The following is a 24,285-nucleotide window of genomic DNA, read 5'->3' as shown; positions in this document are numbered from 1 at the left end:
ATTATCAGTAAAAATTTATAAAATAACACCATTAATCTCTAGGTAATAGGAAAAACTTTCATTGAAATACTCATTTCATGATTAATACTTCGTACGATTTAGACTCTGATTTTTCAAATCAAAATATAACGATAAGAAACGTACAAAAAAAAAGATTAGCTAATTTATATTTCATAAGTATAATATACTAAAAAAAAGTAAAACTCTATATATACCGTGCATACATTGCACGGGAGCTAAACTAGTACTTTAATAACTTTTCCATCATTGCCTTTTATACAACCTCTTTCTTTCCAAACTATGTATGGAATCTCTTCCATTTTCTTTCTAACATATTTCTTTATATATTTTCTCATATAAAATCTCATTTAATTGGGATCATAACATTATTTTTAGATCATTCATTATATTTTCCATTTTCTCAGTTTTAATTTTACCATTTTTCTTCATAAATAATTAGAGTTTTTACTTTTTAGCATGTATAGATCCCGCGCAATAAATCCGCAATATTTATAAAAAATTTACTTATTAGTGTGTATTATTTATTCATTCCAAATTTATACCATAATTTTCATATTTCAACTCAGTATTTTGATATGAGAAAAAAAAATAAACTACAAAACTAATAAAAAAAATGTTGAGTATATCCTGAAATATGTATTTTAATGAATTTTTTTTTATCATAAATTGTTAGTATTTGTACTCCGTATTTTATAATTTCGTACTACTTTTATTTTATTTTGATTAAAACATTATAATTTGGATTTTAATGAAGAAATTATTACTTTAAAGAAAAGATAATAGTTTAATGGAAAAAATCTCATTTATTTCTTTATATAAGTAGATGGAGTTTGTAAATAAAACTTTTGAAAAGTTTTATTCTCTTAGATAGGAGATTGTTTCAACTTTGAATTATATACTCCATCAATTCAACTTTTACACCCACTTCTTCAATATATATGAGGAGTATTATATTGAAGTGGGGTGATAAAAGTTGTGTTGAAAATAGGGGCTTAGTTTTGCCTTGTGTTGTTTTTCCAATTTATCCCACATTGGTAGAATGTAGTTGTTTTTTCCAATTTATCCTCATATATATTGAAGAAGTGGGTGTAAAAGTTGAATTGATGGAGTATAATTCAAAGTTGAAACAATCTCCTATCTAAGAGAATAAAACTTTTCAAAAGTTTTATTTACAAACTCCATCTACTTATATAAGGAAATAAATGAGATTTTTTCCATTAAACTATTATCTTTTCTTTAAAGTAATAATTTCTTCATTAAAATCCAAATTATAATGTTTTAATCAAAATAAAATAAAACTAGTACGAAATTATAAAATACGGAGTACAAATACTAACACTTTATGATAAAAAAAATTCATTAAAATACATATTTCAGGATATACTCAACCTTTTTTTATTAGTTTTGTAGTTTATTTTCTTTTTCTCATAATCAAAATACTGAGTTGAAATATGAAAATTACGGTATAAATTTGGAATGAATAAATAATACACACTAATAAGTAAAAATTTTATAAATATTGCATTGCGCGGGATCTATACATGCTAAAAAGGAAAAACTCTAATTATTTATGAAGAAAAATGGTAAAATTAAAACTGAGAAAATGGAAAATATAATGAATGATCTAAAAATAATGTTATGATCCCAATTAAATGAGATTTTATATGAAAAAATATATAAAGAAATATGTTAGAAAGAAAATGGAAGAGATTCCATACATAGTTTGGAAAGAAAGAGGTCGTATAAAAGGCAATGATGGAAAAGTTATTAAAGTATTAGTATCAATTTAGGGTTTAAGTTGGCGGGGAAATTTTCAATGTGAGAGTGACATGTGTCATAGGATGATGTCAGCGGTTATTCTTTTATAGTTTTAATATAGATATAGATATAGATAGATAGATGATTATTATTATTATTATTATTATTATTATTATTATTATTATTATTATTATTATTATTATTATTATTATTATTATTATTATTATTATTATTATTACTAGTTTTAAACCCGTGCAGAATTGCACGGGTATGTATTTGGGCCGGTATTAATGTTTTTGGATGTATTTTTTTTTTTTTTTGCATTTCTATTGTAATTATCTAGTTGGTCTAAATCAGCGGATCTACATAATTAATGTTTACACTTGTTTCAAATACGTGTTCACATGCAATGGTTTAAGAGGAAATAACGTAATATACTATTGTAAATAAAATTTGCATATATAAAAAACTTTACATCCCGAAAAAAGAAATATAATTTAATAATCAACTTTAACATAGGCAAATTATTCTAAAAATTGAAAATTTTCATAATAGTGGTTCTCGGGGATTTGACATTGATTGTTACGTATTTTCCGTAATCACCAAGTTTCTTGGAGATATGAACACCTATATTCGTCAAGCATAAAGGCAAAGACGAATTATTTCATTAATTTCTGTAAAATATTCACATTATTTGTTATTCAATCCCGTAAGTAAATGTAATTTATTCACGTAATTATGTAATTTTATTAGTAACTATGTAATTCAGTCCGATTATATGTAATTACTTTCATTTATTCTGATTTATAATTCATTCCGTTTATATGCAATTTCTTTTACTTCTGCCGATTATCTATTATTTCATTAACTATGTAATTCAATCCGATTGTATGTAATTATTTTCATTTATTTCGATTTTTAATTCATTCCGTTTATATGCAATTACTTTTACTTCTGCCGATTATCTATTTATTTCATAAAATATTTTCTATGACATAATTTGTCGCATGTTTGTCAGAGACGATTTAAAGAAATAAACTCTTTCCACGTAAACGGGACCTACCATTACCTGAATTTCCTAAAAAAAAAAGAAAAAAAAATTGGGTGAATGACGTGGCGCATCGTGTGTTGAGCATTGTCTTTTGCATTAATATAGATAAGATTATTGCTAAAATGACAGGTCGGGGTGGAATTTTAGGACCCGGACCAGGCCAGCCGGCCAGAGCAAGTGACGGGTCAAGGCCGGGCCGGGCTAGGTCAACCCGGGTTGCATAAAATAACGGACTAATGCAGGTCGGGTCCGGGCCGGGTCAGCCCATGTTGATAGCGAGCTCTAGTGAGGAGTGACTGGAGACTGGTATTTAGGAGTTTTTTAACGTTTACTGTGATTCGCAACTTGGTTGTAATCCCCAATTTAAGGTGAACAATTAGCAAAGACTGCGGAATACGAATTGTAAAGGTCACTTTCTAATACGAATAACACGCAGAAATGGTGATGAAAACCCCTTGAGACTAAAACACGGAATTCTCGCTCTCAAGTCCCCCTAATTGTTTTTGATGCGTGTTTTATCACCTCTTTAAATAAAACCAAAAAACAAAACTTTCAACATTAACATATTCTTCATGTTTTTTAAAGGAGTAAAGAAGACGTGTTTAATGACCACTTGTGTTAAAACTTGTGACACACTTTAGGATACACACAGACTTGGATAACCTCTATTTGACCACTACTCACCTTAAGCAACCAATTTCAGCACGAATATGTGCTCCTTGTTTTCTTGCTTTCCAGATATTATTAGGTGTAATAGTACCTTATATTCACGTTATGGTACACCCTATCAATGAAAATGTTATACTTAAGTCACTTTTCCTGAATAATTAAGAAGAGATTGCCTACACTAAAAAAAGAAATATTTAATTTGGTAAGATAACTATACTCTGCATAGGTTTCCTTGGAGATGTCTCTCGATAAAATTATTGAGAGACCAATTATAATTTGAAGTAAACATGGTACCAAAGTCATTAAACGGGTACATATAACATAAAATAGTAGTACTAATATACATGGTTATTATCTACGTTAAAATAAGTACGTTTTTTTTTATATATATCACCTATACCAAATGAAAGATTTTTAAGTCACCATTAATAATAAAAGGGATACGGAAGATACTCGAAAGGGGTATGGAGCAACTTACTTATTGAGATACCGTCTCTTCCAAGACTTTGTGTTCGGTATTATCGTATGTCATGTATACTAAAGGATATGGTAAGATATACTCGTACAATATTAAGTCAAATTCCATTTGGCCAGATCTACGACGTACGGAAAGGAAAGATATACTAAACGAAATTAAATTAGAAATTTATGACAAATTCACGCGCGGATTAAAGTCATTAATATTTGATCGAAGTTTTTATTTCCTCTTTTACAACCTTAAATACAGTCGATAGAGCTGTATATATCATTTTTCACATTATTTTCATTTTTGGGTAAGTTGAATTTCTAGTTACTTTCCTCAATCCTTTTCAATGTGCGCCAAAATATTTGTTTACTACCCACTTGCTTCCTTTCTTCATCCTTTATAAAGACCATAACTTTCTTCTTTCTTATTCAAAAGTTCAAACTCTCATAAATAAATAAATAAATAAATCAAATCTTTATACATTTCTTCTTGTTATTTTGATATAAAAATTAATGGTGGTTTTGATCAGCAAACTACCCATTTTCCTTCACAAATCAAAGAAATCCAAACTGGATCAATCTGAATCAATTGCTTTCCAATCTTTTCAATCAACTTTATCTGAGAATTTGCATAAATTGTTCTCAGATCATAAAAATGGATTGAATTATGCATCGCTTTCGCTTTCGTGGTACATCCCTAGTTTCAAATTCATACAAGGAATGAACAAAGCTTTCGCGAAACTGGTGAAAGATTTGGATTACCCTGTTACCAAATGGCAAGGAAAATTGGGTGAAAATTATTTTTCATATACTTTGAACATGTTAGATGTTCTAAATTCAATTTCTTCTTCAATTTCCAATTTGGGTAGTTCAAGATTAAGTATTTCTCATGCAATAACTTTGATTGCAAGCAATCCTTCTTCAGCAATTCATCATTTGAAACCAATAATTCCCAAAAAGATTAAAGATTTTAACAGCAAGGATATGTCGAATGTCGAAAGCTTCAATTGCGGTAAAGAAAGGGTTATTCATGAAGCGATGATGAAAATGAGGAGCGTTGATTTGTTAATATTGAAGGTTTTGTTTCGTGGGTTATCTGGTGAAAGAATTGAAGAAAATGGGTGGTTTAATTCGGGTGAATTCGACGGTTTTAATTTGGGATTTGGTGAAGAATTTGTGGTAATCAAGGAAATTAAGGAAGTTAATGAAGTAGTGAAGAAAATTGAGGGAAGTTTGGTTGGTGGAAAGAAGAGCAACAAGTATGTAGAAACAGAGGAATTGAAGAGAAAGTTGAATGAATTTGAAAGTTTAATAGAAATGGTGGAAAAAGAGGTTAATTGCTTGTTTTCTGAAGTTTTAGCAAGAAGAAATGAGTTGATTAATTGCTTTAGGTTGCCTAAGTGTGCTTAGATAGATCAATAGGTCTTCCTTAAGACGGATATATCTGTCTTAAGAAAAGATAGAGGCTAATTCCTCTTTTTGTATATAGTTTTGGTTATTTGAACAGAATTAGTGTCTAATTGTAATGTTTATGTTAATTTCCAATGTTAAAATCCATTTCAGATGTGACTCTCTCCATCGGGTTCAATTTTTCTGAGTCGGCATTTCTGATCTTGACTCGCGATCTTTCATTTTTCTTTATCAGAAGAAAAAGACACAACTCACAAATGCTTTTTGAAACGGTCTTAAACAAGAAATTGTGTTTAAACAAACTCAACAATCGATTTATGAAATTACAGCCCACATATGAAGTAATGCAGCTGTAGAAAAGCAGACTATGCTACCTGAGCTTTATGATCAAAGTTTCAAAAGCTAGCATAGCATTGTCTGTCTATCAGACGAAAGCTATTTGCGCCATTGAAAATTGTCCGATGATCGGTCAAGTTTGGAGAGCCTATTGGATTATATAACAATGCTATGATCATCTTTATTTGATGATTCATGGATTAGGAAGCATACAAATGGGGGAAAATGGAGTTTACCATCTGCTTACACTTCAGGTTGCAAGTTTCTAATGTATCACACTTGCTTACCATCCTATGGCTATACTTAACAACTGTTAATCACAAATAGGATGGAATGAACGAAAACGTGTGAGACTAATCAACTAACCATGGAATTTGAGTTGGTCTCACAATTTAAGTCGTCTCGTCCTACACTTGTAGGAAGCAAGTTATATGCCTGTTGCCACAAACTTTAAAATTGTTTCACATTTGAGTTGTGACAAATTTGCTCAACTTCATAAACAAATTCCAAGAGATATGTTATCATAACATTGCTGTGGAGGAAAAACGCAATTCAGCGACGGCATCACTACAATTCTCCATAAAACAGTGATCTCAATGTTTAGCCAGCTAACATATCACTAGAATACTTGGCATAAGTTTTACTGATTTTTCTAATGTCTGGATCAAACATGATCAAAACCAGCGACCATCATTGACACGGAGAAAAACATCAGGGACTAACTGTTGGACTTCCAGACTCGCTCTCAGATGCCTTCCTCTTCCGAGTTTCACTACATGGTGGCCTGAGTGGAGGAATCAATTGAATTGGAATCAGTGAAACATGTATTCTCTTTCAAACAAATAAAAATCTATTGCCGTGGCAAGAAGAGGATAGAATAGTACCCTAGGTGTAACGTAACATCCGAATCTTCTTTGTCGAACTCACTGCTAGCTAAAGCAGCAATTTTGTCAGGAGAAACCTTTCTCTCTATGGGATAGTATTCTAGATACATCTGTTCCGATTTCTCAGTTGGTGTTGCAACGCCTTGAAGTTTTGCCACCTGCAATAACCAAAAATTTCTGAATACTTGGATTTTTTCCCCCAAACCACGCTAAAATTTGTGTGCAAGATGAGATAAGAAATGAAGTTTAATCACCTGTCTGCGTAGGCTCTCATTCTCCAGCAAGGCCTTTTGCTCCTAGATAAAGCACAATAATCATGAAACAGTGACGTTTAGTAAACTGAATATAATGACTAGTTTTTTAATGTACATGTACTGAATTTGGACCCTTCAACACATAACCAACCAGTTAACCTAGTTGAATTTCAAGCAATCATGTGGTATAATACCAAACACAAGGGGATGCGTAGCTATGGTGAACTTAGATTTGGTTCCAACTTCCAAGTGAACAACTATATTTTCTCCCTTTCGAACCATTACATAAACAAATTTTAGCTTTCAGTCTTTCAGTTGCCTGTATGTTCTTCAAGAACATTGAGTGAGATCATACACGTGAGAAGCACTCGTGAGAAACACTCTCGAGTATATGACATACCTGTAAGCGTGAGAGCTCCAGCTGTTCCATTAATAACTGGTCCTGCACCAGTAAAAATCAACATTAATGTCGGTATATCTCAACTCAAAAAGACAACAACTTAAAATGGGCGAAATTCACAAGCACCTTCTTTGCCTTCACAGCTAATAATCCTTCATTTAATTGTTTTTCTAGCTGTTGCAGATCTTTTAAGCTCAAGCCTGACAATTCCTTACCCTGTAGCCTCCTGTGAATAATTCAGAATTTCTGAGTTGAGACAAAAAGTGGTATTCTTTCATAGTTCATTATAAAGATACAGGTTAAGTACAATGTATACATTTGTCCCATCTGGAGCTTTGTTATCTCATCCTTCAGAAAATCGATCTCCTTCGCTTCCTCAGCCTGCTAATCACAGCAAATCATTTCTCAGGTTAAAGCTGCACTTTTAAACTATTAACCCATCCCTATTAGAGTTTCATGGAAAATCAAAGTTCAGTATAGCACCTCATCCAAACGCTGATTTGCAGTTACAGTGTCAGCTGATTCCCGTGCATTCTGGTACCTCGTCAACGTTCTTTTCATGCTGCATACAACAAAGCACCGCATATGAAGTATGGAATTGAAGCATCAGCATACAGTGAGCATGAAATATTGGAGAAAGGTATCGAACAATGCATTAAAAATTGAAAATGACTACCAATTCAAAGTACATTGATCTCCTAAAGCACGTGCTATCAGGCCTAGGATCAACTCCATGAAACAAAACCACAAACAAACAAGGTTCTGTAACGTCTCCCCTATCTTGATCATGTGCTCATTGAGTTTCGCATACGACGCCTCTCTTTCTTCTAGAATAAATTAGAGCGTATAGTCTTTTGGACAGTTAAATTGCTAACACATAAGTAGCCAGGCCTATGGCTCTTCTCAATCTGTGATTTTAGTAATTGCTAACACTAGGTATAGCGCGTTAATGAAGAACAATATATAGAAACTTGAAATCAAACACAATATTAACGATAAACTCAGGTCTCAAGTCACATCATTCAGATGATTCTTTTCGAGTCTGAGTGTTCATGAAATAGATAGTCCGACTCATGGATATACACGCCCTAGTTAGACGCTTTCAGTTGATTCCAAGTATCTTATTCCTATGTTTTCTGTCTAAGAACATCATTTCAAGATCATTCGTCGGTCTTCCCCGACAAGTTACATATAAATAGCTCTACAATTACAGTAGACCAAAATAAACAAACTTCATACCAGGGGAGTATTACTTTAAATCAGTAGCGGAGCCATGGTTTGTAGTTAAGGGGGGGCGAACAAGTAATACAATTAGGTAAACTAGAAAAAGTTCCGAAATTTTAACTGATTTTTTTTTTTTCTGTCCACAGGGACGAGGGTGAGCGCACCTGCTAATACCAAAATGAAGACACTCTTCTCAAAATTTTGACACGTACACACCAATGCAGCTGTCAAAACTGACCATTGAATAACTGTGAACACAGTACACGAAACATCTTCGAAATTCAAGGGTAAAAATTAAACGCAACAATTGAATTGATTAAAACCTAAAACCAAAAGGTTGGGTGAAAAATAAACGCAACAATTTGAACATTCCTGCAGAAAATTACTACTACTACACAAGAAACAGAGCAGTTGCAGTTGACAGAGTCAAAGAACAAAACATCACATGCAACAACATAAAGTATTCAAAATTCTCACCATCGGCCAACAGCCCAACACCATATGACAAATTAATTAATAATTATAATCAGGGACGAAGCTAAGCACAGGCCAACTAGGCCATGGACCGGACCAGTCGAGTTTTTTGGGAAAAAATATATGCACACAATAACTTTTCTACAAAAATTAACAATGATTAAAAATATAGAACATTGATGTTTTGGCCCTAGTTAGAATTTGAGTCTAGCTCCGCTCCTGAGTCCTGATTATAATTAAAATCCTGTTTATAAACTTAATTAAACCCAGAAAATGGAACATGCAAGATGTGACATACTTGATAAATCATAAACAAGTGAAAATAAAGTAATAAAAATAAATAAAAAAAAGGTAAACAAATGATTGAGACGGAGGGATTCTCCGTACCTTGAACTAGAGAATTCAAAGAGTCGACCAGTACTAGAAAAAACAATAACAGCAACTTCAGCATCACAAAGAACAGCAAGTTCATGAGCTTTCTTCAACAACCCAGAACGTCGTTTCGAAAATGTCACTTGCCTACTATTTGCATTCTCGATCTTCTTTATTTCTATTTTCCCACGACCCATTTCACTTTACCAAATTCCTCAATCAATGTATAAAAAAAACCTTCTAAAAATCAAACAAAAACCTAAAAAAAAAACACCTTTTTTTTTACTTTCAACTTTTTTTAATAATCTAAACTCGACCCTTTTCAGTAAATCAAAAACCCAGAAAAACCCAGAAACAGATTTTGTTAAAACCCTCTAAAAACCAATTTTTTTATTTTTTTTAAATAAAAAAAAAGAAGAAAAAAACCCTGTTTTTTTTGGGTTTGGTTTTCTGTAATGATGCAAATATACTGAATAAATATAGAAATTGGGGAAGAGAAAGAGGCGTGGGAAGAGAACGTTGAAAACGCAAAACGCTAATTGGAGAAAGAAAGAAAGAGAAAGAGAAAAATTGTGCCTAGAAACGGCAAGTCTGCATGGCAAAGTCTACACTATTGCATGACTCTTTTTGCCACATTTAGAGTCTTTTCTGTATTTTTGTGCCTCTTTGTGGGCCACACCCTTCTTTTATTTCCTTTAATATTTGATTTTTTACCTTAAATGTGAAAGTATATTGTTTTTAATTTTATACCAATTTAGAAGGATTTATTGGGTCATATATTGATACGACATGCCAAAATTAGGGACAAATCTTGATGACTACGTTTATTTATATATTGGGAGTTATTTAATGTCCTTTTGGGTTGCTTGTTTTAGGTAAGGAAGATAAAGGGAGTGGGAGGACTTGTCATTTATAGACATTTCTTTCTTGAGATTAGATGAGTAGGGTTCTTTGTTGGAATTTCTGTTTTTTGAGAAATGTTATTTGTGTGACTTTATTAGTTGTCATATTTTTCCAATGCTCATTGTGGTTATCCTAGTTAAGACACTTTCCAACCCTAAATATAATTACAAATTTTACAATAAGACGGTCTCATAATACCATGAGACGGTATTTATTTTTATAAAACTTTATTCATTTAGTGCTAATAAATGAGTTGTATTTTTATATAATGGGCATAAGAATTATTGATACATAATTATCTAATTATCTATTTAGATATCAATTTGAGAATCATTGACGAAAACAAATACCTAAAAAAGTAATGTTCTTTTGACTATTTGATATTATCTTCTGAACAATTTTATCTTATACAATATTTTAAGAGTATAAAGAATGTGCAAGAGTTTAAATGGATGAAAAACTGCATGTGAACACTTTGATGATGTATAAATTACCCGATAGAATAACCAAAAAAAAAGTACACAAAAAATAGTTCATGCAATATCTCTCAAAATATAAGAAAATAAGTAAATAAACAATTTTTGTACCGAATTTTAATTATTTTCTATACAAATTTGTGCTAAACAATTAGCGAGTGTACATCGTGTGAAGATCATAATTCAAAAACAAAAAATCTTTTCACATTGTAATAAATTTTATATAAGTATTGAGTTAAACTAATCGTTTAACAATAAAAACCAATAGAGTACACCGTCTAGGCTACAAAAAGAAAGGGTAAAAAAAACTGTTGGCCTACTTGGCTACTTTCTCTCTCCATTACGCACGGTCTAGATATTATTCTGAAATGATCTCACGGTTCTAACTAGAGGTGGCAATCGGGTCACTCGGGTCGGTTACGGGTCGGGTCAAAGCGGGTCGGGTCATATCGGGTTCGGGTTATGTCGGGTCAGTGACGGGTTCGGGTCGGTTCGGTTCATGTCGGGTCGTCTTCGGGTCGGGTCATCAACGGGTGGCAAGTCGGGTCGGGTCACTAGCGGGTCAGTGTCGGGTCAGGTTATCAGCATATATTTTATCTTATATATTTCGTTTTAGATGGTAATTTTATGTTTAAATAATAGGTAGGTGTATTAATTGTAGTTTTAAGTGAAAATAATTAAGATGAATGTCAATTTGGTGTTATTTAAACCATTATTAAGCTAGTTCATTATCGGGTCATCTATCGGGTTGAGAAAATATCGGGTCACGGGTCGGGTCGGTTCAGGTCGGGTTCGGGTTGGAGAAAATAAGGCTGTTATCGGTTATCGGGTCGGTTCGGTTCGGGTCAGTTCGGTTTCGGTTCGCCTAATTTTAGGGTTGTATCGGGTCGGGTTTCGGGCGGGTCAGGTCGGGTTCCTCGGATCGGGTCAGCTTTTGCCAGCTCTAGTTCTAACCTTACATAATGGATGGTGATAAATAAGAGAAATAATATATAAAAATAAATTTATTAGAATTAATATATATCATTCGTTATCTCTTTGCAAAAAAAAAAAAAAAAAAATATATCATTCGTTATCTTCGAAGTAATGAAGACGATCATAACTCGTAAAAAAAAAGGAAGATGAGTAATAGAGAAGGAATCAAATTATTTATGGATTGGATGTGGCGACAAAGCAAAGAAGGTCTACAAGTCCAATATGTGTAAGATGGACAGGAGTAGGAAAAAGAAAGCAACGGCAGTAGTAGTAGCCCACCCCCTACTTGTTCTACTTTTAGAAAAAAGCAATTAAAAACGCGCATAAACCATATAAAGAATACTCAGACTTGTTTCAAAATTATAAAAAAATGACAAAAGGTTTACATTTACATACATACCATATTAAGAACAACTTGCTTTTAACCCAAACTTTCTACTTCCATTATTAATTTATTATTTCTTTTTTTGTATCTTTCTTTACTATCTCAAGAATATTTACTTACTATGTTTGGAAACTCCACTTGAATCACTTTCTTGCCTAATCAATTAGTGGGATTAATTTGTGGTATACTACTTATATATGAAAAGCATTTACTTTGTGTTTTATGGGAGACAACTCATTACAATAACTTTCTTTCTAGGTTTAAATCTTTCTAGGTTTAAATAGGTATTTTGAAATTTCAATTTGTCGACTATTGTATTCATGGCAAATACTATTAATAGACCATTTTCAAGCTGAGGCATATTCGTTCGTTTCAATGTTTATATGTGGTGAAGAGCTACAAAAGCACTTTTAATGTTGATTGAACTCGAACAAGGATTATAGGAGCCTCGAGAGCAGTTTTAACTTGTTTTAAAACAAGTCTTTGATGTTTGTACTTATGAGCCGTATGACTCGTTTTATAACAAAACTCCAAACATTACAACAATGAAGAAACTAAATAAGTTCACATCAGGCAAAAAATAAAAATAAAAATAAATAAATAAGTATGAAGCTTGTGGTTGAGTATTGGCCCTTGAGAAAGCATGAATGTCAGGCTTCCTTTTGTCGCAGCAGTATGCCTTTGAGGAGAGGACTAATCGACTGTACGCATTTCATCATCTTCTTCCACTCCATCTCCGATAATTATGCACATCTAACAAAGACAAAGATCGATACAACCACAGAATGATACAACCACCAAAGCGATGGCTAAAACAAAATTGTACAACAATAAGCTAAAAACATATCCGGAGCTTGAAAAGGTTGAGCGCGCGCCAAGTTTTGGAGTTTTTGTTATAGCAGATCCTCAGCTAAGGAGTACCGGGGTATGCTACCCAGAACCTCATCCATCTTTTTGCAGACATATATGAAGTGGCAATCAGGATCATCCAAGACAAAATCAGCGGGAAGCAGACCCTTCTCTGACAGAGGAATGGGCTCTGGGCATGATTTTAGGGATGACGCAGTTGGGCCTTCAAATCCAGGTCTTGCTGTATATATACAAATCCAAAATTGTAACTAATTTCTTCTAGTTAAGACATATTATGTTAGTTAAATAATGATGGGTGGGCAAGGATAAACTATACCCAAGTAGTTATCAGCTATGTTACTCGACCTTGAGGAAAGATAACATATGTCCAAGTAATACTCGTACTACATACGGGATGTTTCAGAAATAAAACTTCATTATATATCACACTAAATGCTTAATAGTTCATACTCAATCTCTTTCTCTACTTTGGCCATGTAGGCCTCCTTTTTGCTCTTCTAAAGATTGTAAGAGTGTTGAGGGACACAAGGGTCAGATAAGGGTTCCAGACTCACATCATTGGGAGTCAGGTTGAACAGGTGTACGACTCGGAAAGTGAGGAGTCCAAGTAACATAGGTCATTACCCAAAGTGGAAAAGCTAAAACCCTATAGTAACAAACATAATCATCAACGGGCAGGTATTGTTGTAAAACGACATCGGACAAAAACTAACAACTCTCAAGTCAAGTCTTAACCATTTCACGGAATTTCACCAGTTAAGTGGCAGAACCCTTGAGTGGACTAGTAAGCATGGTTTAAATATCGATAGAGACACCGATTCACAAACAATTTACTGTCACCACACATTGAGGTCGTACTGGCTGCATTTATAGTGCGCTCTAAGATCATGTCTCAAAACGAGATTTAAAATCATGGTTATCAGACACAGGCACCTGAGATTATCACTTCTTTTTTAATGTTAAGAAAATTCAGAGAGGTTACTAGAGGAAAGATGATTCTAAAGCAAGAGGAGAAACTTAAAGTCTTAAACCCATGAAAGCTTCACACATAATAAAAATGAATATGGGCAAATCCAGAGTGTAACAGAGATGCCCAAACAAGTATCACCATGACTTAAGGCTGTAGGTAATCTAGGAGCACGGAACACTTTATTTGTGTTTATCAAAGAACTGACAAGCATATATTCTTCCTCGCCAAACCAAACAACAAATTAGCAATGTTCCATTTTCACTTTAGGGTTTTATATTCTCCACTAATAGGCTTCATATCAACCAGTTACAAATCAGAGGCATCTCAGGTACCCTAGGGAATTCAGCTGTCTTTTTCAATTATAAGCCACTTGTTTGGAATTTAGTCGGTAACTCGCTCATAAATATTCCATATACAAACAACAATGTTCAGACCTCTTTTTGGCAATGACAGGGAAGGACAACATACCGTCCAATATGTTCATTATTATTTTTTAATGACGGCGGGGACTCCTAGCAAAAAGAAGAAAAGGGCAAAGGGAGACTATCCCTAGCATGGAAAGAGAACCAAACCTAAAATTTTTACCCAAGGGATTGAAATGAGAGACATTGTTCTCCTCCTGGGTGTACCAAGGTTAAATTTTGTCAGTTAACTAGCTATTGTCTTACTTCAGGGTGCTTATGTATATTGACAAATATACCGACTCATTCACCAGGATGCTAGTATAAGATGGTTTTTTATGTCGAGCATTTAATGAATAACCAAGTGAGCTGTCTCAAAAACAATGGAAATGGGAAAGTACTTCAAATTTTCAAAATACTAAATGACTACAGAGCAACTCATCCTCTTGATAAAACTTTAGTTGAAAGATATTTCCTACCACAGATTGACTGCATTTTGCAGAAGAAAAAAATTAAAATACATATCAGCAAAACAAAGATATACAGTACCAGTGAAACTTACGTATGACATAAAGTTCGATTTTCCAATTGTACACCGGTCGGTTCAGATGAGGCATCCTCACATTTGGGTCACCATAGGTTATCTGACAAGAGAAATTAAAAAAGACTAATTTACATGTCTTATTTTACAGACCAGATTCCAAATTAGTAAACGTGAAATATCCGGAAACAAAGATCAGTGGGCATATAGTTACCAACATATACACTCCCCCGGGCCTCAGTAACCTACAAGAAGAAATAGCCCTTTTATCAGGGAGAATATGAAAAACACAATACAATGTCTATAAGAATTTAAAATTAAAAAGATACCAAAAGATCACGGAAGTTGAGACCTGCTGACTTCACCCAACATCCGAGAAGTACTAATTGGCGCATCAGTACCACACTTCAACAGCGACACGGCATACAAAAGTAAAACAAAACTATAAATTTGTGAACATTAGGTACTAATGTACTATATTATCAATGAAACGCACTTCCAATAATGTATAAAAAGAATCCTTACCATCAAAGAATCAAGAGTTCCTAAACCGCAGATGACAGTGGAACAGGATGGAGGGTGAAAAAAACGCCGTTAACACTTACACTACAGAACCTCACAAAAAAAAGCTGCAAGTTCCAACATTCAGATATGAGTAAAATTACCTTTATCAATCACACTGTCAAATGAATCGTCCAGGAAAACACTCATATCTCTAGCATCCATCTGCATATCTACAGGGTACGATAAGGAAAATACACTTTGCAAATTGCAATCACAATAGAGAAGTTAAATACAGGCAGATAACATCTGAGGACTTCGTAGAATCCATTACAGAAGCAACAACTAAATTTCATATGTTCAAAAAAATACAGAACATTCATCTGTCATGGTTCCATGAAAGGATACATTTCAGCTGAGGTATGTGCTCATACTTCCTTCTCATCATTTCAATTGCAACTGAAGAAATATCAATGTTTATAATCTCTGTGTATCCATCCTTCACCATGTCCTCTGACATGACTGCAAAATGTAAAACGAGCACAAGCCATTGCATAGTTTTAGTCAGACAACCTCATCAAATCCTGGGAGCCAACCTCAAAAAACTCCTAGTGTGCATGCACCTGTCATGGAAAGATATTCGGCTACGCTAAGCTGCTAATACAGTAATAGCACCAACACTCCCCAGCTAAGAGTGTAAGACTGTAAAATTAATAAGCCCAAACCTTCCTATAGATAAATCCCTCTCTAACTAAGATGGCTCGTTTTGCCACCTCAAACCAGAACATTCATAACATACAAAACCAGCCGCTAACAAAGTTGGGCACCCATGTTTAGTTTAGAGGGAGCTAAAAGGGTCGTATTTATAGACGCGTGTTAAATTTCACAATGGACTTAGGCAGTTCCCACAGGGAGGAAAGAGATCCAATTCATAGGCCAAGGAGATTGTATCAAAAAACCAATTGACAATGATGTAGTAACTCCTTGGTTCATATAGTAGACAACTTTCTCCCCTTTTACCAACGCGGGTTCTCACATGTGATACGTATCAAGGGTTGAGTTTTTTCTTTACAACTCAAGTACCACTCTACCAAACCCGAGTTATCAGTTGAGCTAGTAGACATCCGCGTGTAAGCTAGGATCGTTAATAACTACTGCAAAGTCACCTAGATTTTACTAACAGGAATGAATGACCCCAACACTTTCACCAAAAAGATAAAAAACTTTACAGATTATCAATTGAGTTTACACTAATCGCAACATGCATATGCATTCCAACAGCGGAAAAACACATGTTCCATCCGTCCCCATCATTTGTTTACTTTTTTATTCTTTGTAAGGGTTATTCAATCTAATGTAAACAAATAATTAATAAAAAAAAACAGCACAAACCCTAATTACCAAAAGTAACAAAAATCAAATAAATGATGAAATAAAAAAGAAAGGGAGTAATATAAAATGAATGAATTACCAGCGTTACCGCAACCAACCATGAGGATGGTAGAAGAAGTGGGGATATACTTGCGAACAAAAGGGCGTAAGGAAGAATAACGCTGGTACCAGTCAAAGGAACCGCCTTCCTGTATGTAACGAGCATCCCAGTAGTTTGCGTCGCCATAGTTGTACGAGTTGCAGCTTGATACGTCTCTGGCCATGGCGGTCGACAGGGGTTGTTGGTTGAATAAGTTAGTAGAGTGTGCGATCGTGTGTGTGAAATGGGGTCGACCAATGTGTGGCTGCCTTATACAGGGTTACTTTTCTCTACAGATGGACGATGGCCCTTTTTCCGGCTCACCAACAATTCTACACGACTACACGGAATGAATCCTACGTTTCTATTTTTTAGCCGGTAAGACCAACTCATCTCATCTCATCCTTTTAGATAAATGATCAAACTAAAAGTCAACGACTTTTAACCTAAGAGGAGGACATGAATGTTCAATATTGGTCATAAAACCAGCTACTTTATTGGGCTCATGAAAACATTGACTTCCAAACCGCTTCGAAACATAAGGACATGAATGCCTGCCCCAAATGGATCATAAAATCAGCTACTTTATTGGTCTCACGAAAACAATGAGAACGCTTCACTTTTGTAGCTATACAAAACAATACTTACACAAAACCTGCAAAACAATTCATTGCACACTTCATGCCTCTAGATTTTCGTGTATGGGTGGGCATGTGCCCTGCATAAGTAATCGTTGATATTGTAGCTACCGACCTTGTGTCAGATTTGATTGATGAATAAATAAAACTTTTTCCTAAAAAATTGCAAAAGGTCACCACTAAATTATTGAAAGACATTTTTTTATTCTTTTATACACTTGTGTACCCATTTATTATTTTATTTTTTGTCAGAATGAAAAAGATTGTTAGCTTAGACTGTAGACATAGCTATAGCATGAGCAATCCTAATAATATTACATTGAACAGTGACTAAGAGGAAAGCAAACCATAAATCTAATAAAACTAACACTGTCTCAAGACAAAAGAGACGACTGGTGACAAGCTGGTAAGATGAGGTAGAAGGGCAACGAGCAACTACGTCCAAATCATCAGCAATACAAACAACTTCCATGAGCCAACGAGACGAGCCAGTTGCACTTACGCCACAAGTGTAATACTACAGTTTTCTATGTCTATGTGTACTCTATCGAGTGGGACTTACTCTGTCGAGTAAGTAGCTTTTTACGCAAAACAGTAGTCTGCCTGATGGGTACTCGATCGAGTAAATGTGGCACTCGATCGAGTAAGTGTGTATTACGAGTTGTTTAGTCGGGCTTTGTTAATAACGCGAGATTAATATAAAAGCTTCCGTCATTGTTTCCTAAACACTTTTACCATTCTAAAACCTTTCAAGAGAAGATTAAAAGTTACGTTGTTCGCATCTCTCGCATTATTAGCAAATCCCAAGGCTAGGATCGCCGGATTGTCTCGTTTGTTATACCGGTTTGATCGTTGCGTCAAGGGTAAGCTTCTTGTATACTTTTTATAATATTTCGTTGAGTTTGGTTAAAAACCCTAATTGGGTAGACTTGGGGGATTTGGGAGTGTTTTGATGTGTTGGTAGTAATTATATGTATACATGTTATAGGAGGAAGATTCATAGAGGAGCAGTTCTGATTAGCTACTAGACGGTCTCGTGTGATTGCTATTCCAGGTAGGGTTTCCCTACTATTGATTACATGGTTGTGTTGGTGATTAAATATTGTTGTTGTATACCGTATTGGCATTGAATTCTGAATTGGTGATTGTTGGTAGTGTAATGTGATTATCGTATAACTGTCTGTGGTTTGCGAGGTGCGTCCTCGGCTGAGTGGAGTCACTTGCGGGAGTGGCTTCACGCCCTTGATTCGCCTTCTGTGGAACCCGCCACAGAAGGGATGTGCACATTAAGTAACATGGGTTTATCGCTTGGATGAGATGAGCTGGGCTTAGGTGGGAACGGCTGCAGTCCCCCACTGGCGGTGTAGAATACTTACTGCGATGAGTATTCTGGCAAGACTACACACTTTAGTGTGTAGTCAGGTGTGTGGTGATGTGACGGAGTTGGTGGATGGGATTGGGGTTTGTGATGTTGTTTTATTGCAGCTGTTTGTTTTGTGTAATCAGTACTGACCTCGTTTAATTGTTTTAAAAACTGTGGTGATCCATTCGGGGATGGTGAGCAGTTGTTGAGCAGGTATGAGTTGATGCGCATGGGATAGCTGGGTTGAGTCATCATGAGCTGTTTTAGAAGTCTTCCGCTGTGTCGAACATTCTTTCATTTTGTTTAGTTGGTTTAACATTTTGAGAACAGTTGTATGTTACATTATCCGTTTTGGTTGAACTTGTATCACGTTAAACTATTTATTAAATTACGTTTCTTTATGGTCTATTTGATATTCATTGCCTCGGGTAACCGAGATGGTAGCATTCTCATACCTTAAGTGGTCCTGGTAAGGTACTTGGAATATGAAGGTGTTACAACAAGAGCGTAGAAAGAAAGGAGGAAGAACGAGTTGAACAAGCTTGTCTTCAATGGAGAAGAATCTCATACACCGTGGTGATCGGTTCCAACAGTCCAAAGATCAACAACCCAAGGAAGCCGGTAAGGTGATAAGAAAGGCAGAAAAGCACCCCCCCTGACCAAACTTCCACCAATTACTACCATTGACGCCTTTGAAAGGTCGTTATTCCATATAACCCAACTAGTCGTATCGGAGAGTCTCCCATAAAGGGAGATTATTTGTAAGAACATGACAAAAATAAAATTAAACGACGACATTGAAATTGGAGGAGAACCACCGCATCCAACCCTCCCAACACCACAAACTAACCCTGAACAACACAGCCGAAACCAACACAACTACACAGATTAACACAAAGCAACCAAAAGAGTCCCAGACAAAGCAAAGGAAAAGAACAACCCACCGATCCCAAGACAGACTTATTAGTTATCACAAAAAAGCCATCCGACTTCACCCAACAAAACCCAAAGATGATACAAAGACCTAACGCATGGAAATGCTACCATCTCGGTTACCCGAGGCAATGCATATCAAATATACCATTAAGAAACATACTTAAATAAGTAAATGAGTTTAAGTGATTACAATTCCAAAACCAAAAATGTAAAGTAAACACAAATGTTCCAAAATCAAGCCAACTGAAAAGAAAACTAAGTTCATGACACAGCGGAAGACTCTAGTGACTCATGGTGACTCCATCTCAGCTATCCCTCGTGCAAGTCATCTCATACCTGCTCAATAACTTATCACCATACCCGAATGGATCACCACAGTTTTCAAAACATTTAAACGGGATCAGTTAGCGATTACACAAAACACAATACATAAGATACAACACACAAATTACCCAAACTCCGTCACAACTCCACACACCTGACTAAACACTAAAGTGTGTAGTCATGCTAGAATACCAATCATAATAGATATTCCACGCCGCCAGTGGGGGACCGCGGCCGTACCCACCAAATCCCCGCTCATATATTCCGAGCGATAACCTATGTTCCTTAATGTGCACATCCCCTCTTGTGGCGAGTTCACAGAGGGCAAATCAAAGGCGTGAAGCCACTCTCGCAAGCGACTCCACTCAGCCGAGGACGCGCCTCGCGAACCACAGACAAACACAACCAACCAAATTATACAACAACAACAATTACCAATTATACTACCAATACGTTAAAAATCAACAATAATCGCAACTATCACCAAAAAACTATGTAACCAATAACCGAGTAGGGAAACCCTACCTAGAATAAGCAAATCACCAGATCGTCACAAAGCAGCTACTCAAAATTGCTCCTCTACGAAACCACCTCCTATAATTACATAACCATACAATCACTATCTAACATACATCATACTCCCAAAATACCCCAAAATACCCAATTAAGGTTTTGAACAAAATCAACGAAAAGGTATAAAAACTATACAAGGATCATACCCACGACACGATGAACTCAACGGCGTAAAGAACGCGACAATCCGACAACCCTAGCCTTTGGAATTTGATAGCAATGCGAAGAAAGAAAGTAACGTAACTTGTTTTCTTTTGAGAGGTTTTAGAAAAGATAAAAGTGACAAAAGAACTTATGGAATACTTTAAATATCAATCTCGCGTTGCTAACAAAACCCAGCTAAAATAACCCGCAAAACCAACTTACTCGATCGAGTAAGTCACTTACTCGATCGAGTGACCCTTACTCGATCGAGTGACCCTTACTCGATCGAGTACCCATCAGTAGAACACTGTTTTGAAAACCAAACTCACTTACTCGACAGAGTAAGCCCCACTCGATAGAGTACTCAAAAGCATAGAAAACCGTAGTATTACAGTCTTCCCTCCTTTAAAGGAACTTCGTCCCCGAAGTTAAACCCATGCTCAAAACAAAACATACAAACTCAACCACGACACAACAACGCAACCAAAACTCAAAAACAAAACTCCCAACCCCAACCTCAAACTGACTTAAAACAACTACTAAATTTGCAAAAACTAACATAAAACCACACCAAAAACCTTATGCGATCATCTCCTACCCCCCTAAAAGAAACATGGTTACGTCCCCGTAATCACACATACCTAATAAAAAAGAGACGGATACCGTTCCCTCATAGCCTCTTCCGCCTCCCAAGTAGCTTCCTCCACGTCATGATTAGACCATAAGACCTTAAGCAACACTGTTTCCCCGGACCTAGTTTTCCGAACCTTGCGATCAAGAATCTGTTTTGGCACCTCAAGATAAGATAAGGACTCATCAAACTCTATGTTCTCTACCTCTAGCACATGGGAAGGGTCGCTCACATGCTTCCGTAACTGAGACACATGAAACACGTTATGCACCTGATCCAAAGCTACTGGTAACGCTAACCGTTAAGCAACCTCTCCCACACGATCCAAAATCTCATATGGTCCGATGAACTTCTGGCTCAGCTTCCCTTTCTTATCAAACCTCACAACCCCACGCATAGGAGATACTTTCAGAAGAACCTTATCCTTAACCTAAAACTCTATGTCACGGCGATGTAGATCTGCATAACTCTTTTGTCGATCCTGGGTTGCTTTCATCTTTTGCCTAATCACCTTAACATGTTCTATCATCTCCTGAACCATCGGTGGTCCTAAAACCACTGCCTCAGCTCTATCATCCCATCAAATCGGACTCCTATACCTCCTCCCATACAAAGCCTCAAACGGTGCCATCTCAATACTCGTGTGATAGCTGTTGTTATAAGAAAACTCAATCAGATCCAACCTATCCTCCCAGCTACCACCAAACTCCATCACACAAGCTCGTAACATATCCTCTAAGGTCTTGATAGTTCTCTCTGTATGCCCATCTATTGCAGGATGAAAAGCAGTACTCATTTTCAAGGTAGTTCCCATCATCCCTGCAGCTCTTGCCAAAATCGAGAAATAAACCTCGCATCTCGATCTGGCACAATGTCCTTAGGGACTCCATGCAACCTCACCATATGTTTCCTATACCCATTAGCCAGCTGAACCTTACTCCATGTATCTTTCATAGGAATAAAGTGAGCTGACTTAGTCAAACGGTCAACTATCACCCATATCATGTTGTTACCCTGCTAGCTTCTCGGTAAACCCACTATAAAGTCCATAGATATAGATTCCCATTTCCACTCAGGTACCTCAAGAGACTGAATCTTACCTTGTGATCGTCGTTGCTCTCCTTTAACCCTCTGACATGTCAAACATCGAGCCACAAACTCAACTGAATCCCTCTTCATCCCAGGCCACTAGAAAGTCTTCTTCAAATCTTTGTATAACTTGTCACTGCCTGGATGTACTGGATACGGTGTGCAATGAGCTTTTGTCATGATTACCTTTTTCAACTCCTCATCACTAGAAACACACTATCTTCCGTCAAATCGAACACTCCCATCTTTATGAATAGAGAACCGGGACATTGTCCCTTTCTCTACTCCAGCTCTTCACTCCTCAATCTTAGGATCCAGAGCCTGCTTCCTGCGAATGTCACCATAATGATCTGGCTCCACTGTCAAGTCTCCTCTAGCATCCCCTTTTTGTATCACATGTATCCCCCATCTTCCTCACCTCATCTCTCAACCTCATCAAAGACATAGCTATGCATAGAGAATGCACACTCTTCCTGCTCAACGTATCAGCAACCACGTTCGCTTTTCCTTCATGGTATATGATATCCATGTCATAGTCCCCTATCAGCTCTATCCATCTCCTCTGTCTCATGTTCAGCTCCTTTTGAGTGAAAATATACTTGAGACTCTTGTGATCTGAAAACACTTTAAAGGTCGCTCCATAAAGATAGTGCCTCCAAATCTTGAGAGCAAACACAACTGCACCCAACTCTAAATCATGTGTCGGATAGTTCACCTCATAAGGCTTCAATTGCCTAGAAGCATAGGCAATTACTTTCCCATTCTGCATCAACACACATCCTAACCCATTCTTTGAAGCATCTGTATATACCTCAAAGTTCTCACACCCTTCGAGTAATGCTAAGACTGGAGCTGTGGTCAAACGCTCCTTTAATGTTTGGAACGCCGTCTCACAACTTTCATCCCAACAAAATCTGTTCTCTTTCCTCATCAACGCTGTCATAGGTCTGCCGATCTTTGAAAAGTCTTTCCTGAACCGACGATAATACCCTACCAAACCCAAAAAACTCCTGATCTCTGCCACATTCTTCGGTGATTCCCACTTAGACATTGCCTATATCTTTGTTGTTGGATCCACGGCTACACCATCCTTGGAAATCACATGCCTAGAAAGGCAAATTTGTGGACATGGGCCCACGGGGGCGCTTGGGAACAAGCGTTTGCATTTGTGGAGTCGCCACCAATTTATTATGGAAAATTGGAAACCGTTCAAATACCTCGTGCCATGTCAAGACACAAAGTAGTGACATGAACACTAAGAACTCATTACCCTTAGCATTCTATGTCTAGAATGACTCTCGTGGATGCCAATGAACACGGATGTTCACAGAGATCTAGAGTAAGGGGTGAGGGTACGTATTATGAAGCTCTTTTGATCGAACACCTAATCCCGCCCGCCTCGATAGCGGCCTCTACTAATGATTAGGGAAAATTGTCCATACTCGATATATTGTCGATTTATATGCATGCAATGCAACATTCATTAGATTAATCCTAACATGTGAAGAATTAGACTAAGTCGGTGAACAAGTAATTAGCACATAAATTGGGGTCGAAGTGAATGTTAGATTAATTACATGTGAATGCCAAGTAAATAAATCATACATAATAAATACGAATACGAAATAAAGAAATAAATTACAATTGATAAACTTGAATTTACATCATAAACATGCTCAAAGAGTTTTAGAAATAAAATAAAAGAATAAATAAAAATTAGAAAATTGAAAATAATAAGGAAATTGGAAATTGATTTAAATTAGGAAAATTGGAAAA

General features: G+C 35.9%; 3 protein-coding genes across 5 annotated transcripts; 1 reads left to right on the top strand and 2 right to left on the bottom strand.

Annotated features, from left to right (window-relative positions):
- The first annotated feature begins 4,477 nt into the window (after positions 1–4,477).
- LOC141641550 (protein BPS1, chloroplastic-like) lies at positions 4,478–5,374 on the top strand. Its single transcript, XM_074450207.1, has one exon. It carries the CDS (start codon positions 4,478–4,480, stop codon positions 5,372–5,374), a length of 897 nt encoding a protein of 298 aa, XP_074306308.1.
- A 768-nt stretch (positions 5,375–6,142) lies between these two features.
- On the bottom strand, positions 6,143–9,935 carry LOC141643236 (agamous-like MADS-box protein AGL15). Of its 2 annotated transcripts, none has more exons than XM_074452300.1 (8): positions 9,334–9,935; positions 7,732–7,810; positions 7,565–7,629; positions 7,375–7,474; positions 7,249–7,290; positions 6,849–6,890; positions 6,595–6,752; positions 6,143–6,494 (listed from the first exon to the last, which is right to left on the bottom strand). In XM_074452300.1, the coding sequence occupies exons 1-8, from the start codon at positions 9,513–9,515 to the stop codon at positions 6,422–6,424; spliced, it is 741 nt and encodes a 246-aa protein (XP_074308401.1). In that variant the 5' UTR covers positions 9,516–9,935; the 3' UTR covers positions 6,143–6,421. The 2 variants fall into 2 exon arrangements, with proteins under 2 accessions (XP_074308401.1, XP_074308400.1); XM_074452299.1 differs by having other exon boundaries at positions 7,565–7,632; positions 9,334–9,905.
- Positions 9,936–12,546: 2,611 nt separating this feature from the next.
- On the bottom strand, positions 12,547–17,191 carry LOC141643234 (uncharacterized). 2 transcript variants are annotated; one of them, XM_074452297.1, is made up of 8 exons: positions 16,812–17,191; positions 15,749–15,862; positions 15,505–15,573; positions 15,365–15,384; positions 15,192–15,244; positions 15,054–15,084; positions 14,861–14,942; positions 12,547–13,147 (listed from the first exon to the last, which is right to left on the bottom strand). In XM_074452297.1, the coding sequence occupies exons 1-8, from the start codon at positions 16,993–16,995 to the stop codon at positions 12,951–12,953; spliced, it is 750 nt and encodes a 249-aa protein (XP_074308398.1). In that variant the 5' UTR covers positions 16,996–17,191; the 3' UTR covers positions 12,547–12,950. The 2 variants fall into 2 exon arrangements, with proteins under 2 accessions (XP_074308398.1, XP_074308399.1); XM_074452298.1 differs by having other exon boundaries at positions 15,749–15,963; positions 16,812–17,050.
- Positions 17,192–24,285: the final 7,094 nt, after the last annotated feature.

The sequence above is a fragment of the Silene latifolia genome, chromosome 2 (genome assembly GCF_048544455.1).
Source record: "Silene latifolia isolate original U9 population chromosome 2, ASM4854445v1, whole genome shotgun sequence".
In the NCBI taxonomy this organism is placed as follows: Eukaryota; Viridiplantae; Streptophyta; class Magnoliopsida; order Caryophyllales; family Caryophyllaceae; genus Silene; species Silene latifolia.
Note: the sequence above shows the minus strand (reverse complement) of the source record. Positions and strands in the feature narration are given on the sequence as shown.